This window comes from Kryptolebias marmoratus, linkage group LG22 (genome assembly GCF_001649575.2).
Source record: "Kryptolebias marmoratus isolate JLee-2015 linkage group LG22, ASM164957v2, whole genome shotgun sequence".
Classification (NCBI taxonomy): Eukaryota; Metazoa; Chordata; class Actinopteri; order Cyprinodontiformes; family Rivulidae; genus Kryptolebias; species Kryptolebias marmoratus.
In genome coordinates, this window is record NC_051451.1 from 16628740 (window position 1) to 16648611 (window position 19872).

Genomic DNA, 19872 nt, shown 5'->3' on the forward strand with positions numbered 1-19872 from the left:
TTTTTTCCTCTAAGAAGTACTTAGCCATTTCATTCACTTGAACTTCAGATTCTTCATTGTAGCTGCTAAGTGCTGAGCGACAGAAGTGACCACTTGTTGTATTAATAGCAGCTGTTGTGACAGAAGATGGGTTTCTCTCATTTTCCATACTGTGTCTGAACAGTAATATAAAAAGCTCCCATCCTGCTTCCCTCAGCACTCTGTAATTGCCTCACAGCTCCATCTCTTTTAATGGACTTTCTGTCAAATACTTCATCCAATTCTATCAGGGAACAGCAGCCCTTCCTCTTAAATAAAGCCCCCACGATGTTACGCCGTTCTCCCATAACTAACAGCTGCTACGTCTGCACGGACAAGGTGTCTGTTAACATGTTTTTGTAAATCATGTTACTTGGATATTTTTAGACATGTTGAACAGTGAAAAATCTGAAGAAGTTTTTTTCTTTTGTGCTTTTTCTTTTTGCCGTGCTGAGCTTTTTTTTCTTCTCTATTTTAGGGGAATTTTGGATGTCTTTTTTAATTAAAGACAAAAGAGAGAGCTTGCGTGCATAAAAATGAAGCTTTTAATTATTTCCGCTTCAGAAAGTTGCTTTTATAGTCAGACAGCAATGTCTGTGTTTAGTTTTTAACCTAAACTCACAATTATTCACTGGAAATGCATTATATATATTGATATAAAAGATAAAGCTCTATCTTTAACTGCAAATTTTTGCATTAACATCTCTGTCTTATAAGATTTTTCAAAGAGTTCTTTATTAAATTGTGTTTTTAAGTGCAGCTTTTTACTGGAACGTTTGTTGTAAAAGTTGGGACAGATGGTTTTAATTATTTTTTCTTTTCTTTTCTTTTGAAATGTGTAAATAAAGTGTTAATGTCTGACAAACCGCTTCCCCGGTGCAGTCTATTTTTATTGTCCTTTCTACCAGAAGAGTGCCAGAAACTGAAAATATAAACTAATTGCTAACAGCGTTAAGTTTTGTAAAAATTATTTCATGCTTGTCTTTTAGGTTGTGCAGATATTTCGAGCCAACTGTAAACTACTTCAGGAGAGTGTTTAACATTTTATGTGCACGACCAAACTAGACAATGATGCCATTATGGGACGAAACAAAAAAGAAAGAGGAAACCCAAGTTATTGTGTGAATGCTGAGTCAGGAAAATCAGACCATTGTTTTCCTGTTTACAGTTTCTTCCATATTTTTTAAGCTATCTAAGACTTTGTGTTATGTTAACCAGTCATACAGTTTATCCAAATGTTCTGGTCAATCAGGAACAGTGTGTTATGACTTTGGGGTTTTAAAACTTTTATCATTTTTAAAACATTTACCTTTATTTAAAATAAAGTTAACCATACACGGATATCTCTTTAATTCCTTCAATAAGATTGTTCTCTTCAGTAAACTGAAGCTATTTTTCTCTTCTTAAGCTATAATTTGCTTTTGGGTACCACTTTAAGCTTTTAGCTAATGTTTTTACTCATTTTAGCTACTGTTTTACTGCTTTTATGTACAATTTTCTTCATTTAACTACTGTTCTGCTCCTTTTAATTTTTAGCTACTCATTGTCTCCTTTTAGTCTTAAGCTACTATTCTACTCCTTTAAGCTACTATTTTTACCCATTTAGCTTTTAGCTACTTTTCTGCTCCTTTTAGCTTCTGTTTTCTTTGTTTTAACTCTACCAACTCAATTTCAACTTTGCTTTGCAACCTCAGTAAGGTCATTCATTGCTTCTAAAAGTTAGTGCTGCATTTTAGAAGGAAATACAAATTCTCATGTTCAATAAAAACAAAAGACTTTGAAATGTAACTTTTTTTTGTCTCCACTGAAATGTCAAATGAAATCCGTTTTATTAGTCTTAAAAGACACTTGAAACTTTGACCAAACTAGTTAATGCGATCAAATCTCATGCAGTCACATTTGTTTTTGTCTTGAAGACGAGCCACTGATTCATTTTTTACACCATGCACCGCTATTGTGGGCAGAATTCATCAAAACACAATTTGATTCACATTTTTTTCAAGTAAGAAAAACAAACAAACAACCACAAATATATTTTTTCAGCCAAACGAGCAGCTTATTATCTCACCAGTAGAATCTGTTGGGAACCACGCTGTCTTGCACGAGCTGCCATCTCCTCCCAAACTCAACTGAGACATAGAGCTGAAAGAGAAGAATGCATTCATCAAATACATATACTATCATATTTTTTACATCACACTATCAAACAGAATTTTCATCAAGCTCATACCCAGCAGTATTACTGAGCAGCTCTGAATTTCTGGCATCCCCACGTTGTTGTTTTTGTCTGTCAGTACTCAGCATGAGAGCATGTAATGAATAGGGGGGAAAATCAATTAGTTCTTGTAAAACTGCAGGAATGCGTTGATGCCAAGTTATCTTAAAAACATTGAATAGATAATCGTTTCGATTGTGTTCCAAGTCGTGGATAAAAGTCTCCTGTTCCACGAGTAGCTGAGAAGGATTTAGAGCTAAATGACACCATGAGAGCCCTCATTTTACTGTCATTGTAATTTTCCTCCATGAACCGTTTTGTACTGATGTTCAAGTGCTTTAAAAGTCTTGTCATCTTGCCTCGGTGATTGAGCAGCAAGCATCTTAAGCTCTCAGCTTTACGAGGATCAGCACCACCGTTCTGACTCATCCCGAAACTGGCAACTTTTAAACAACATGACAGATAATCAATAAATGTAAAATGAAGTCGAGCTGACTTTCATTTAGGCTGTTTTTTTTTAAGTTCCTTTTGGGAACAAGGAAATAAATAAATAAAAAAGAACTGCTGAATTATAGGCTTACAAAGACGTACAGAATGACCTGCAGGCACACGTCTCTTAAGCATCTTTATTTTGACCCGGTGATGACTGTCAACTGAGCTTTCATCTTTCCCTCTGCATCATTTATCTCACTTCTCAGACCGTGTCGCTGAAAATCCAGTCGGCCAGTAGCGGGGGGAGGAAGGTTGAGTTTGATGTTTGGGCTGTTGAGCAGAGCAGACAGCGGGGTTCTCACACACAGTAATGGAGGGTGGCTGTTTATGTTCACAGCTGTGTGACTTTGTGTGTGTGAGTTCAAGGCTTGTTGGGGGGGGAGCTACCTTGTTAACTTTCCCCCGTGCTGTCTATACGACACATCCACCTTAAAGATCTTTGCAGAATGGCCTTTTTTGCTTTGTTTAAGGGTGCGAGTGATTCAGTGCCTTTGCTTCTTGGCAAACGGCAGCCTTGGTTAAAGAGGCAGCTGGTTGTGTTTGTGTCCTGGATTGTAGCTGCTCTCTTGAAAATCAATGCTTTCAACAGTAGCAGCCTATGTTTACCACACGTTTGGACGAATTTTAATGAAACTTTCAGAAAGTATTTAATGTATGTGAAGCTACAACTGATTAACTTTTAGAGTCAACCACAGATAAGCAACCTTTGCAATTATTAAAATGGCTTAAAAATGGCTATAATTCAGACAATTTCATAGATACTGAGTCAAGTCAAGTCAACATTGCACATTTCAGCAACAAGGCAGTTCAAAATGCTTTACATCTTAGCTAGGTTTTGGTGTGTCATTCCAAAACATATTCTGAGCACTAACTAATTGTGTAAGACCTTTAAAAACATTCTCATTGTCTGTTTAAATCAACTGTGTCTGCCTGTTAGCAAAACATCTCATGAACTAGCAGAAGAATTTTAGTGAAACTTTTCAAAGTAATAAATAGATGAACATCTACAAGTGATCACATTTTAATGTCTGTCCTACTCAAGATGGCCACCACAGTCAACTGACCTCAGGAACTACAAAACTGGCTATAACTCAGCCAGTTTTACAGATATAGAGGTAAAATTTGAGTTGGTAGTAGCTGTAAGTCATCCACAACACACACTTTGAGCGCTACACATTGTGCTAAAAACTTTGCCATTAACTTTGGGATTTTCTGAGATATTGACAGACTCAAGCAAATAAACAGGTCAAACTGTCTTTTGTGGCATTTATTACAAAATTGCTACAGCAGTGGACACAGATTCAACCAAGTGCAAGAGTCTGATGAAGCTGTGATGTCATACACAAAATGGGAGCTATTTATTCCATTCTGTAGCTCGTGATCTGAACACAATTAAACCCATGGGCCAATCAGCTTCCACGACAGGTTCGTACAACTGTAGCAAAATATCTCATATCATTGGCTGGACATTCTCCCCAATTCAAGATGGCCACCACAGCTATATGATCTTAGCCAATGCAAAAATGGCTATAACTCAGTCTATTTTATAGATGCTAAGACATTTTTTTGTGTGGTAGAAGTCGTTTTCAACACATATTCTAAGCACTAACATATCTCACGAAATTTCACAATATCACCTAAAATCGCACATAATCAATTTACAAGGTTTGACCAAAATGGCTATGACTCTCTTCCTTCTCGTCTTGAGGTGATCTTAGGTTAAAACTGGCTTGAAAGGCATCAGGCGATACGGATTCCTTCGAGGAATGCTAGACCTTTAATTAATACTGTTTCCTCACGGTGACCACAATTACAAGAGCGCTACAACAAAGCCAGCTACAGCAAAGCAACCCAAACACTTCAGCCCTTATGGTTTTTTGTCTTTTTTGCCCTCGATCTTTCATGCTGCCTCATTCATGTCATCTGACACCTCTGCATTACCTTTTGGTCATGGCTGTAAGCCAGGATCCAGTCCTCTTGCTCAGGGTGAAAAAGCAGGCTGAGGATATCAAAGGCTAAGCTGTGTTTCTGATAGGACGCCCCCTCGTCAAGGCTAATGAGCAGGCTGCTCTCCACCTCTGGGTCAGTTAGTAACATGATCTGAGACGAGAAAAGAGACAGGAAAAAATCAGCAGCCCTCTGTGACAACGTTCTTTCCTGCAAGGGCTTTAAGGGTGCTTGTTCAGTGCACAGCTTGGAATAGATGCAAACTGAAGGCTTCTGTGCTGCTTAGTTAATGATTTAGTCAACATATTATTTTATAGTACGCATAAACACTTACCTTCCTCTTGTTGTTTGGACTCACATACAAGTAGCTCAAGATGCTTTTGGTCCCGACTTTCTCATTAAGTTTTTCATATGTGGTCCCATAATCAGTTGACCTAGAATTTAATTACAGGTCAGAATAAATAGATTTCAGGGAATAAAGTAGAACACAGTGACTCCTTAACAGTTAAGATGCTGATGTGGTATCATTAGACATGTCAGGGAAGCAGAAAATTACAGCAGCAGAAGTCCTGAAGCAATTTTCTGGAGAAATGAATGTGATTTTTTTTTTTAATTATCTAGGAAATCAAAAATATTCTTTGGGTCATGTTTACAAAATGGGATGTTGTTACGTTTGCTGTGATTGGTTTCATGTTTTAGCAAGCAAATGTAGGATTGAAGGAACAATTTCTACAAAAGGCTCAACACTGGCAGGGTTTTTTTTAAATGTGTAAAGAGTCAAGAGTTTGTTTTGTTTGTTTGTTTGTGAGTCAGTGAATATGACGGTTAACATTCAGTAGATTGTGAATTTTTTGTTTTGTTCTGTTTAATTTAGTATAGGCAATTATATGTATTGGATAATTAGTATTTAACCATAGAAATGCCCCTGTTAATTTACCTTATTGTGTAAAACAGAACAAAAAGAAAACAAACATTAAAGAACATACACTTCATAGTACAAAATGGCTTCACTAAATAAAATCCTAAAACTAAACAAAAGAACACTATAGCATGGTAAGATGAATAAATAACACGTCACAAAAAATAAAAACAAAAATTAATGCTTTCTTAATTTGTTTAATGCATTTTTGTTTGTGTGTTTCATTGTGTTGTTTCTTTTTTCTTCTTTGTGTTCTTTATTCAAATGTAATTTAAGTACTTTCTGATATGTTTTCTCTTTTGGGTGTTGAGTTTCAAGTTTTCAAGCCAACATATATATATATATATATATATATATATATATATATATATATGGCTTTTACAGATTTTAAAAGGTACTGTATGTGATAAGTGACGTACCGGTGAAGTAGAAAATGTGCTTTATACCTTTAGAGTTATGAAGTGTAACATCTATAAGTACAGTATTATTTTCAGCTTTTTCCAAAGTTTTGCATAAAAACACACAGAAAAGAGATCCTACCTCCACAAAGAACTCTCTGTTACTCTGCCGGAGTTGAAGTCGTAGAATTTTGTCAACATGAGAATCACCTGCAAGGCAAATCAAACAGATGACTGTCTTTGACAGAGTGCATCATGACTGTTGAACAGCAGTAATGAAGTGTCACCTGAGCCCTTCCAGGAGATGAGAAATGTAACATTAATGGCTTCGCTGATCTGCTCAGACACCGGCGTTCACTCACTGAGACACTGGTCACATTTGTTTCAATCTCCACACTTCATTCAGACACGCCTGCGAAATTAAAGACCACCGTGGGCACAATATTTGCTGCTCATGCAAAATCGGACGGAACACCGAGTACAGTTTGTTACTAAAGTCTGATGGCTTTTACACAACAACATGTCATCCAGCAATGACAACTCTTATTATTTATTGTGCCAAGTGTTGCAGTGGTTGTGTAAACATACTGATGGAGGATGGAGCTCAAAATATGACATGTACATGATTAGGTTTACTGAACAGTCAGTGTTATACTCCTGTGGGCATAATTGGACTAACCTGCAAATCCTCTTACACCTTTCTCACAACAACCAGTCGCTACTGCAAAATTTGGCATCAGCCTAACAAGCATGCTGGAATGTGGTAATATGACGACAGTGGATGGGAGTAAATAAAACCCTGACACATGCTGCTGGTCCATAGAAACCAGTAATGGCCTTTTATTCCACTGCCCCACAGCAACGAAATTTATCTACATTTTCTATAAATAAACAATTATGCGTGTTGTTGAGCTTTATCTGTAACAGGCATGTAATATCCAGTTTTGGTGCCAGCAAGCCTACAAAATATGACAGTAATAACATAAATATTTCACAACTGACTTTTTCACTGTTTTCAAAGTAGATAGGTATCTTTAAAATGCACTTTTATGGCTCACTAAGAGTCCTTGGGGGGATATATGGAGTCGTGACAGTATAGGAGGCCTAGTATGCTACAGTTTCACCCTTGGGAGGACCACCAGGGCATGGGTTTAAATAATTGTAGTTGATTTTTTACAAAAATCAGATTGTTTTAAAGAAAAACTAGACTGTTCTAAGAGGAGCCTGACAAATCAACATGTAGCGGCTTCTTGCAGGAATAAACTACAGGATGGAGGAGTGAGGACTTGTACTTTCCTCAAGAATCCAGCTCCCCCTCACTGACTGACGAAGGCTATCCAAGCCGCAGGAGAAGACACATTGACCAGGATGATGGGCTGTTTCAGCCTGAGGAGGGCAGCATGGAGAGCTGCCAAACATACGAGTAAAATAAAACCCCCACATAGTCCTGTGGAGGAACCTGAGGTTATTGTGGTTTTATGGTGCCACCTATTTCTTGTTAGAAACAGCACTGAGACAAACGGTAAGATTTTCATCCCTTGGCTGCTTGTCTCTGGCTACGTGTGGCTCCGTGGTTCATGGCCTCGGCTTTAACCACCATCTGGAGATTAAAAGATGTTGGTTAGAGCTGCTGCCGGCAGGTGACAGCTAGCCGAGGCTCCGTGCTCCCGGGCCAGTGGTTAGAGCACAGCCAGAGCGAGCGGCTGGTTAAAGAGTTCATCGCTGCCACGCCGGTCAGTTTCTAAACGCAAAACAAGAGGGTGGACCAGCTACAGAGTGAGTGTCAGCGTGGAGAGCAGGAGAAACTGTTGGATGCAGCCTGGAGAGAAACTTTGAGAAATTGTGGAGTTTTTAGCTTTCCTTTTTGATCAGCACAAGAGTAAATACAGCTGAAAAAACAGCATTTTTTTTTCATGTGAGTGACTGCCGCTTTTGTCAGACGAGATGTTTAGGTAGAATCAGGATTTTATTAAAACTATACAACAAAGGGAATGTGCTTAGAAAGCAACAATTAAACTTAGTCTTAATGGGACACTTTTTTGTCTTTTTCAGACAACAAAAACAGGAAATTATAAAAATATGTAAGTGAGAACACCTGTCATGTTAATTTTTATCATATTAGCTGTAGAGTTCCCTATCACTGCTTTCTTCTTTGATGAATGTATGAATGATTACAACTATTGTGAGCTATGACCCCCAAAACATTTCAAATGTAAAAATGTGTGCAAATCATGTCCTATTACTGACAAGGAGACAATATTTACCTCAACTATTGAACGCTGTTGATGAACTAAATGAATGAAGCATCATGGCCACAGGTGTTTTGTAACGAACATGAAAAGCTGCAGATTCTAAGATGCTTAATGAATTAATAAATGAAAAGCGCCACACACAGACAAAACAACAAAAAATAATAATAATCCAAAGCCTAAACACGTTTGTTTGTGAAAGCAATTACCAACATAAAAAAGTCATGTTCCTTATGACAAATAATGAGAAAACCCAGCCTTCATTCTGCGTAATCTCAGTCCTCGCAAGAAAAATGAACAATAACAGTCACTGCTAAAAAAAAAATAAAATAAAATAAAAAAAAGAGTGGTGCCATTCTTTGTTTAAATAATTACCCAACGCAATGCCAAGCCTGTTGTTGTGTGTGATCAGAAAGCCTGCACAACAAGCGACTCCTTGGGGAAGCCTTTCTGACCATTTTGCTCAGTTTTCCACAGCTACTTTCTAATTATCAATTGTTATGAGTGTTTGGGGTGACATTTAGATAAGAAAAAGTTTCATCATGTAAGCCTTTTTTTATAATTTTTTTTTTATTAAACCTCATCTTGCAGATACTCAAAACAGGAGGTTTTCTACATCAGGCTGAAATTAAACAAATCAACCTCAAATTGTAGTCAATCTAAAACCCAATACTTCAGACAAGATAAAAGTCCAAATTTAAAAATCTGAATTATTTAGCTGATTTCCCTTGTAACTACCCCAAGCCTTCAAAACACGTAATTTGTTTCATTCTTTTGAATGAAAATGTTCTTTGATGTTTCATTAGTAAGTCTGCTTTCCAATGTTTTTATTGATCTGAAGGTACTACAGCATAATGTGCTTATGAGTATGCTTGAGCCAAAGATGACAATTAAAAGAAACCTAAAGTTTTACCTTGTTTATGGATTGAGAATTCAAAGATCCCATATTCAAAAATAACTTCAAAATTTACAGTTGAGCTGATTAAGAAACATCTCACTTTGTGCTAAATGTGTGAAAGTCTTTACCGGTTGATCTCTTTAGGTGATAATCTGCTCAGCTTGTAACAAGCTTGTTACAGAGCGTCCAGCCTGGGCTGCAGAGATTTATGGTCACCCATTAAAACGGCCTTTTTACCTTCCAGAAGTCATACTATCACGGACACAGTCATTTACAATAAAACAACTTGCAGCAGTGCGAAGGCTGGAAAAAATTGCCCACTTACTCATTTGTTCTTCTATGTAGCAATTAGGTTTATGCATTTACTTGGGAAGAATCCAAGAATTACAGATGTAATGTGCCTAAAACAGTCTTGCTGACTGGAAAAGTTTTCCGTGTCCCTGGGTGCTTCGCGGTTGCAGTAACACTCCAATACAGTGATACAATATTCACTTTGTAGCTGTGTCAGGCAGGTGTTTGAAGCCCAGCGTGTCCTGCAGGCCATAAAAAATTGTTATTTGAAATCACTGGATGAAGGCTCTTCTTTTAACGATTCGACAAGAGTCCTGATAATGGCAACGTGCGCTCTATTTAAATAATAATGCCTCTCGTTCGAGCACATCTCTGCCTTTAGAGCTCAACAAAAGATGTCGAGATGTGCAGAGCTCATTAGTCTGCGGCAGCACTAACAGATCTCCAAACTGGATTACCTGACATCCAAGAGCAAGCAAATTGATTTTTCAACTCTTAATCCTTTGTAAATCCGAAATCTTTGGGAGTAAATGGACAGGGATGAATTTGATCATTATGTCAGAATGAATGGAAGCCTAATGGTGACTTTAAGGGCTTAGGCTGAAGGAATCACCGATGTGAAATGAAGGTGTTAAGTGGAATAAAAGTATAAAGGCAGCACGTTCTGCTATTGAAAGAAACAATTGACACAAGAGTGTACATTACCACTCGTTCCCGCTCTCGGTAGCCCATTGATCCAGCCCTATCAGATGTTGTAATTAAGCTTCTCCATCAATAAAACTGTCATCACATTTTGCAACAGCAATTAAACAGATGGATGATATCATAATAGCAACAGTTACAGGAGTCACTGACTGGAATATTAATAATGATCAAAAGAGAAATAATACAAAACTGGTCACTTGTTTAAGGTTTATATCCTGTCTTTTGCCAAAAAAAAAAAGAAATAATTAAAAAAAGAATTCATTAGCCAAGTATAAATAACAAGATTTAAACACCACAGGACTGATGAAAATGAAGCAACACATGGTTTTCTCGAAATTAAAAAAACACAGCTAATCAAGCAAATCCATCTTCCCTAAAGGCTGGAATAGTTCTCAAAACTTTATTTGATAAAATCACATTAAACGGAATCATTTAACAACTTCAATAACAAACAAAAAAAAAAAAATACTCTAAATCTCTCTTTTTGTTTATTGTCCTCCCAGTCTTTCCAATGGCAATGTCAGCCTGCAGGAAAACGCACCAGCAGGCCTTCAGTACCACCTGAGCGAGCCCCGAAATGTACCGAGGCTTTTGTCTGCCACATCAATTTATATCACTTCATTAACAAAGGCAACATTTCCTCATAGACCAGATGTTGTGCTGAAGTTGGGTTTGTTTGAAGTCGGAGCTGTTGGCTCTCCCGTGGATAGCAGGTCACCGCAATCATGAATTATAGACGAGCTTCACAGTATCACTTTGCACGACGTGAACTATCTGTGTCCTCATAAAACTCGGATATACATGTGTGGAGGAGTTAATCAGCAGGTGGGTAAATGTGCTCCGGCTTTGTAAATAAAAAATTCAAATACAGAAAAAAAAGATCAGAATTGATAAATGTGACTGATGGCACTCTATTACCTCCACTCACTACAATACCAGTCTGAACAACTGAGAAGTAGCCCAAATGAACAGACTCTTTTTGTTACAGCTGTGACTTTCAGGCAGAACAGCCAGTGTCTGAAATTATTGGACGCCTCACGCCGAGGCAAGGGCACCGTGTCGATGTAGAAGCTCGGTTGATAGACCATCTGAAACAACTTCCATCTTGTTTGGGCTCGTACTCTCGCATGGTTTGCTTCTTCACCGTAATTGAAAGCCCGGGCTAGTTCAGCAAGCTCGGCCGTGGCAGCCCGCAGTGCGCGGAAACCTCAGAGAACACGAGGAGGGGCTCTGATCAATGCACGCCATTATTAGACAGCTAGAGGGTTGTTGTTTTTTTTTTTTTCAACCCAACCAAAACAGTCGTGCCTGCTGGGTGTGGGGACAACTGGTTTTGTTTTGTTTTAATTTCCTTTTAAATCTCCAGCACTCAGCCTGCTGAGAAATCTTGCCCAAGATTAGTTGCATGTTGACAAACTAAAAGCTTTTTGGTCTTTTTTAGAAAGTCTGGCATAAATCAAGTAAAGCAGTGAATTAGATAAATATGCTGGGGGATGTTTTTTTTTTGTTCACCCATACGTCCCATTAGTTTCACCAACCGGGTTTGTGTCGTCTTGTTTGCCAAAAGTCTGTCACTATAAATCCTAAATCAAGAGATTAAGTGAGTAAGTATAAATACTGAATGTGAGGGTTTTTTTTCTTTTTTTTTATGTAGCTAGGGTCATTTTTGGGTGGTGTGTGTGTGTGTGTGTGTTTGGGGGGAGAGGGGTCATTTTTAATTGAGCTTTCTATTGGTATCTTGTGTTTTGTAATAATAATATGTTATTTTCACATGGTTGCACCACTGAATGTAATAGTCTTTGTTTCCAATTCCTTACATACCACCTGCCATCCATTAGTAATCAGCACACCTGCTGTCACTCAATAACCACCCTTTAGGGTACAGTTCTTTGTCAGATTATCTGTTATCTCCCATCTTGTTTTCTGGTTTAAGATTTAAGATGGGCAAGGGCAACACATTAGCCAACACAAAAATGGCTATAACTCAGTCCGCGTTACAGATATGGGACTGAAATGTAATGTGGCAGTGGCTGAGAGTCATTCGCAACACATACTCTGAGCATAACATTATGTTTAAAGTCGGTTCCAACATGAGCACCCAGAGAAATCCTGTGAAAGTGTTCTTCACTGCAGGTGCAGAAAAATCCTACAATGTTGTCTTATCTTGGCCTAAAACTTTGGCATGAAAGATAGCAGGTAGTATGCATTTAATTAAGAAATGCTAGGTTTCTTTAATTGTTTTTGATTTGTTTTGTAATAACGTTTGTTTTGGCAACTGATTTATGTTCTGTTCTCATGGTCATAACTCTAAATGTCTTTCATATAGTTCCTGCTTTCAGCTCTTCACACACCACCTGTACCTGTACGTAATTAGTGCACCTGTTGTGACTTGGTAATCATTTTTCCCCAGTACATATAGGCGACTGCCTATTTATCAGACTGCCTGTTATCCCCCTGCCATGGATCGTGTTGTTTGTTGGTTCTGATGTTGCCTTAGTTTCGTTCAACTGCTTTTTTCGTGGCCACAGTTGTGTCCTGTCACAGCTCACCATCCACCAAACATGACATTCAGGTGGCAACTGTGCAATAAAAATGTTCTGAAGCACAAAAACAAGGTTCAAACTGAGCTGTGGCCAAAGAAGAAAGCACTGAGGAATGCAGCCAACTGGGAAGGAGTTTCTGATTCATAGACAGATTGCCGAAGTAAAGACACACCAGCTGAGGACCAAAAAAAAGGCATTTCAAAGATCTCCCGGAAGTTTAAACAGTAAATCTCCAGACATATTATTTTCAGGCTGTATCTGCAAACAAACACGCTGAATTCTTGCTTACCAGATGATACTGCAACCATTGTGAAGCTTTTTTTTCTTATTCTGACGCTGGTTATGAAACTACAGTGACTCACAAAAGCAAACAGGCATAGCACATGGCATAAGTCTGATTTAAGCCACCTCAAAGAAGTGCAAACACAAAGATGTTGGTGACAAGAAAAAAAAAACAGAGAGAGAGAGAGAGAGAGGTGAGAGCTCATTATGTTCCCTGCAAATTAACATTATCCTGTTCTAGAAGAAAAAAGAACGTTACCTGACTTGAATTTGATATTTCGGCTCTTTTAGACTACATTTGATGACGACGAAAGGAAACCCAAGAGGGGAACATAGCTCACCAATAAAAAGAATGCACTCAGCAGGGTTTCAAGACATCGGAGAACCTCACCACGGGAAGGCTTGGTGGCTTGACAGAGCTGAACTCAGCCTGCCAGAAGTTTCTGAGCAGTGCCGAGCGTTAACAACCAGTCGCTCTGTGTTTTCCAAGCAGCAAAGCCACAGCCACAAACTTGTAAAAACAAAAAAAAAAAAAAAAAAACAACTCTTTTCTTGAGTTACATTGAGCTGTGCTCTTATCATTCTCGTCATTAAGTTTTTCATGAATTTATTCATGATTGTGATGTTCAATCTCTGAAACATGGCAAAATCAAGCCCCCTGACTGCCTTCACGACCTCCTGGGAGGGAGGAGAGCCAGTGGAGGTTTATTCTGAAAAGCATCAGCCGGTGGGAGGGGGCTGTCTGAGCATGTCAACACATTTTATGAAGGAAACTATATGTAAAAAGAAAGAGGAGGCAGAAAGTTTGTTCCAGTGTGCTGGGGAGTCAAACTGAAGGTGGTAGAAACTTAATTGAACCATAAGCTTTGGTGATTATGGAACAACTGTGCGTGCGACGCAAGTAAGGATTTATTGTCACCCGCCGCCAAAAAGTAAAGGTGGCCAAATGTGGGAAATATATCATGAACCAAAACATTTCTTGCACCACTGAACAGATTTGAAGGAATTTTGCACAAAGCATATATACAACTAAATAACTGTTGGAGTCAAGTCAACTCAAGATGGCAGGTAATCAATATTAGCCAATACAGAACTGACTATAACTTAGTCAGTTTGACAGATATAAAGCTAAAATGGTATGTGCTAGTAGCTGAGAGTCATTAACACATACTCTGAATGTGACATCATGTGACATTGTATAAAATTGCACATAACTTTATTTCCGAGGTTTGACCAAAATGACTACATCTTAATCTCTCAGCGTATAATCTCAGTCTAAAACTCTAGCAATACAGGCATTAAGTAATGTGCATTCCTTCAAGGAATGATAAGCCTTTAGTTTGGATTGTATTGGGAGGTGCATTTTCCTCAGTAACGTGCAACTCCGTGCTATTTTTGGTGCAAAAATATATATGAGAGCTCACAAAACCCTTCATGTTCACTGCGTGTAAAATGAACTGGTGATAACTTATAGCTTACTGGCTTCCTGAAGGTGTGACCTATTCTGTAGGAAAAAAACGTCTACCCAAATATGGCAGTAATTCAATTTCTAGGTGCAAAAGTAGACTTAAAACTAAGGGAAGAAGCTAAATTAATAACTGGGCTTGGGCCTTAAAATAACTTCCTCTTGTGCTGCTGCTCAACTATTCTTGCTTGTTCAGCCAAGCAGAAGAAGCCAATTTTTACTGCTACGTTTTTTTAAAACAGTATTTGAAATTTGACACTCAACGTGGCTCTTTTAGAAGTCCTTTATTGTGTTAAAATGAGTACTTTGGCATGTTCAGAAAAAAAAAAATCACTCTCCTGTCTCTTTTTGATCTCTGACTTTTTATGCTTTCCCTTTGTTTTATGCCCAAAACAGTGCTTTATCCTACATATTTTAATATTTTTCGTATGTAATATTTCCATATGATGCACACATAACTTAACACTTTTCTTTGAGTATTTGTCTTTGTACTTATGGTGCTATAGCTCAAAGTAAATCTTGAATTCTGAATAATAAAATAAAGCCTGCAAGATGCCATGGGAGAATAGAACATTTGACTTTCATGTGTTTTTGTTTGTTTGTTTTTCGGTTTTGATTTTTTTACCTTTTACCTAAACATTTTTTCTATGTGCCTCAGTAAATTCTTTACTCAAAGCATAAGCTCTAACAATCTTAAAATCTTGGGAATATATCTAAATGAGCAGTACTTCTACTCGTGTTTTATCTTGTTTCCACATCTGGTGGCACTGCAGGGAAAAATTTAAGTGCTTGGCCACAAGATTAGTCATTAGTCGCTTAATAAAACATGAGCTTATATGAAGGAATCTGTGGTTTGCAGATAACAGCTGTTTTCACATATGAACTATAGGTACATGCTATTTTATCTGCAGTAATTTACATGGCACATTTACACATACAGCTGTTTGTTTTATTGTGGTTTGTATTATAGCCTGTGCTCTGCAGGTGATCAGGGGATGCTTTAATTATTTTGTTGTTCAGAAAAATGGTATAAAGATTTGATTGGATCAATTTAATTAAATGTTATTTTATTATGAGCATGAAATATAATGATATCTTGTAATTCCTTCCTGTAAACCAAAGATGAATACTAAAGTTTGAATCAAGCTTATGTAGGCTGCAGTTTAAAGACAATAATTTGTATAAAAAAAACAGAAGTTGACTTTAAAGAGTAATTGTTGCAGCTTTTTAATTAGACTTATAAACACCTTTTTACGTATTCAGACTTTAGACATCCTTCAGAACAACTGACAAACTCCACAAGACTAAATGTTCCAGCTTTGTGTGGTCTGACATCCCAATGTCAGCCCTACAAAGAACTGGATCAAATCCAAGAGCTCAAAAATATCTTTGTTTGGATGGTCAATGTTAAAGTTTACGCACTTTCAGGTAGTCTGCCAGTATGTCTTGTTTGGAAGATTTGCCATGAAGAAATGTTTTTTTTTCTCTATAAAAACAATGGAAGCAGAGTTTAGGTTTGTTTAGTTTGTTACAACTGAATACACCACAAGGCTTCTGGACCAATATCCCTAGACAAACAGGACCAAAGGGAAGCTGCTTTAACCATAATGCTACAGTATTCCAGAACCAACTGTAAAGACATCTGTTCAACAGCCAGAGAAATGGTTTCATGCAACAGGACAATGAACCCAAACACAGCACCAAATTCACAGCAGTACAACTGAAAAATATGGTCCAGTTAAAAATCCAGATCCTGAGCTGAAAGAAATCCTGTTAGGACATTAGGGCAATGGTTCATAAGCTAATGCCAGCAAACCTCGATTATTTGAGGCTTTATTGTAAAGAAGAGTGACCTATAGTTTCTCCACATGAAGTCAGATAAAATTAAAGTTTCTTTGGGCTACTGTTGATGAAAGTTTCTCTACAAACCAATAAAATTTCGGGGCGCTTCTGCAGTTTGGTTTAGCTTTTTGTAACTAAATGACACAGAGTAATGTGTTTTGTTGTTCACTCAGAGGTTATATTTACCTAATATGAAACCTGTTTAGGACCAGATGAAGTTTAAGTTTTGATAGTAAGACATTTAGGATGAAAAAGGCTGTATTTTTTGTTTTAGATGATTACATCTCATTCCCCCCAAGTCAATGATTTTGAGGCCACATATATGTTGCAAACACATTAATACCTTTCACTCATTTTAACTGAAATCTTCAAAGAGTTGCTCAGACAAAGCTATGCATTACACAAGCTGAGCACATTTCATTTTAACTATATTTTCAAAGCCTGTTTGCAGAAACTAAAGCTGGTTTTGTCCAGTTTTTACTCATTGCTTAAATCAGGCTGTCATATCTTGTACTGAAAAAAAAATCTATTTGTGTGTATAGTTTTATCCATCCACAGTAAAAATTTATCTTTGACGTTTTGACCTCATTGTAAGAAATTATTGTTAGCTTTAAATGGCACGAAAACATACTTGTTTAGTTGAAACCAACTTGGTTTTTGGGGATAAGAAACACTTAAAAGTTGACATATAAAATGCAAATCAACACCTTTATTGTTGTTTGAAGATGTTACAAGAAATCTTCAGCTGAGCTGTTTAATGACGAATAAGAGTATTCAACATTAGAAAAGTGGCCTTTGCTTTATTTAAATGGGAAAAAAACTGGTTTGGATGTTATTGGTGCACCAATTCTGCTAAGGAACCGTCAAACCACCAGCTCTGCAGTGAAACAACAGATTTTAATCTCAGCTTCAGTTTCAAACTCCAGTCAGGTAGGTTGTTTGTTTTATCAATTTCTCAAGCCGAGACACAGGTGGAGCCACTTTGAACTTTTGACGCTTTTGTGATTACAAAAACAAAAAAGACAGAAGAACTCTTTTTTTATTATTATTACAGCTTTAAAATGCATAGTTTTGAGTGAATCTAAAATAGGACACGTGTGTTCAAGGTCCTGGAGGGTGGGGGGTTGAAGCTTGTCCCAGCATACACATGGGTATGACCAAGGACAGTTTGACGGCTACACCGGGCAAACAGAATGACAAACACATTCACACCTCCATGCCGTTTACACTTTTTTTTTTTTATTCACCTTCTCTTTTCACTGATATGACGAAACCAGAACACCTGAATAGAACCCATACAAAACCATGCCAACCACTCTCTCTAATGAAATTCAAAGAAATTAACAAAAACATCATTCAGTAAAGTGACATTTAATGCAACCTTCGCAGCACAATCTTCAAATATGTTTTTGAAATAACACTCATAAAGTAGCTTTTTAAGTGTTTTTTTTTCTCTTTTCTTTTTTTTTTCTTTTACAGTCCAATATTCAGCGTAAAAAAAAAGAGACAAATCTTGGGCAGGCTAAACAAAACCATGCTCTGCTGCACACTAAAGACCTGTAGATATGAAATCCCTGACATAACAGGCTCTGAAACATGTTGTTCCCTTGGATGGTCAGAGGATCTTTGAAGAACTGTTTGAAATGATGCACTTGCCATATGGGCTCCCATAGGAAAAAAAAAAAAGATTCAAGGCCATCTTAGCATGAATGCTGCTCAAGAGGTATAACTGGATTCAAATAGGCTGTATCTTCTCATTTTATTACAGTTACTGCTATTTTCATTAAATTCTTGAGGCCTGCCAGTTCTTTGTGCCAGCTGAGCTGTTCAAATCTAAAAGCACTTAGCACTGAGCTCTTACAGACAAGAAGTACAGGAATCAGTAACATGTAGGCATTTTTCAGTGTTTTCGTGTGGACTGTGAAGCTGAAATGGCAGCTGTGATGGTGTCTGTGAGCGTGTGTCCATTTCTCTGTAGTGATGGCCACATATCTCATGAACCACTAGACTTGAATGAAGCTCTCTGACAGTAATAATTTGATGAGCATCCACAACTGACTTTTGGAGTCAATCCGATTCAAAATGGCTAACAAGACTGACCCAACTTGGCAAATTACAAAAAATAAAAATAAAATAAAAAGGCTACACTCAGCCAGTTTTACAGATATCAGGTTCAAATTTGGTGTGGTAGCTGAGGCAAGTACAAAAAATGTGGACTCTCTAAGATGCTTTTCTTTGAATTTCCACATTAACAGCCCAAAATGGCTAATTAAACATTTTGCCTGTGTCGTTTTGAGATACAGAGGAGGTGGGGTGGGTGAAGACAAAACTCTAAAATCTCTCCAACAGTCCTAGTTCTCATCTCTGTCACGGTGAGGTCAGACCAAAAGCTTGAAATCATTCTTAAAGCAGACAGAAGTGAGCGCTGACCACACTGCGTCAAAAACAGATGCTCGTGCGTAAATCTGGAGCACCACAGACTGGGCTACTTACGCTGCTGTTCTGTCCGGACCAGTGCACCATCGCCTGGTTGTGAGCCGTGTCCCCGGCGAGTGCGAAAGTGGAACTCGTGAGACGAAACTCCTCCCGGTCCGGGTCCTCGCCAGCGCCCTCGGTTCCGACTCCGGACCAGCTGGTGTCCGCGCTCCGCGGCCGTCTCCGGCTCGGCGCGCTCCGGCTCCGAAAGGAAAAGGGCTCGTTTCCTATATCCCCGGTGCGGTTCTCCGTCGCGTTCCCGGGAGCCGGACCGGGCGCACTTTGGGAAGGGAGGGAAACTTTTCCGCGGTCCCTCCGCGGACCGACGCTCGCCTGCTCCTCCGAGCGCGGCCGCACTTTGAGGGAACTTTCTTCGCGCAGCTCCGCGGCGTCGTGCCGTTCCTCCCGGCCGGGGAGCTCCGCGCCGAAGCCCACCAGGTCCCCGGCGGGTGCCGCGCTGAAATCGGTCCAATCCAGCAGGGACGCTTCCCGGGACGATACCTCAATAACAGGCGGCAGCTGGCACGAGGGGATGCACGTTACCTCCGCGTCCGTTCCGCCCAGGATGGAAGTTAGGATGAAGAGGCAAATCCACTCCGTCTCCATCCTACACTGACTCAGACCTCATTTGGGTTTAAATTTTTCCTTTTTTAATATATATATATATATATATATATATAGAGAGAGAGAAGAGAGAGAGAAAGAGAGAGAGAAAAAGAGAAATGGTCCCTGGTCAGGAGCGTTTTGTTTTTCCTGGCATCACCTGGCAGAGATGAGTCCGTGGACGCTCTGTGGGGAGATGCAGAAGCGCGCGGACAAGTGTTCCCAAGTACTGATGCAAACGATGCATCAGAGGAGGAGCTGAAGGCTGAATCCTGCACGAGAGGGGAGCGGGGGCACACACCCGCACCCCCATCTCAACCTGCTTTAAAAAAAAGAAAGAGGGGGTGGGGTGGGGGCAGGCACAGTCTTAATGAAGATAGTTCTCTCTCTCCTTCTCTTTCTCTCTCCCATGGGTCCAAACTCTGTGTTTTTTATGATTAGCAGTGAGCAACATACTCTTCCACTTTGAAATATTTGGAAGCCACCCTGCGGCCCCAGAAAGGTCCTCGGATGAGTGGGTGGATGGGGGT

At 38.8% G+C, this 19872-nt stretch overlaps 1 protein-coding gene across 1 annotated transcript in view; it reads right to left on the minus strand.

Moving 5' to 3' along the window:
* LOC108243403 (VPS10 domain-containing receptor SorCS1-like) overlaps positions 1 to 19366 on the minus strand; it is a 48742-nt gene extending 29376 nt beyond the window's left edge. The window contains exons 1-5 of the mRNA XM_017428805.2: positions 18758 to 19366; positions 6132 to 6199; positions 5007 to 5106; positions 4667 to 4825; positions 2087 to 2160 (exon numbers count right to left, since the gene is read on the minus strand). Of these exons, the coding sequence (XP_017284294.1) occupies positions 2087 to 2160; positions 4667 to 4825; positions 5007 to 5106; positions 6132 to 6199; positions 18758 to 19345 (989 nt within the window). The 5' untranslated portion in view covers positions 19346 to 19366. The remainder of the gene's footprint in view (positions 1 to 2086; positions 2161 to 4666; positions 4826 to 5006; positions 5107 to 6131; positions 6200 to 18757) is intronic.
* Positions 19367 to 19872: the final 506 nt, after the last annotated feature.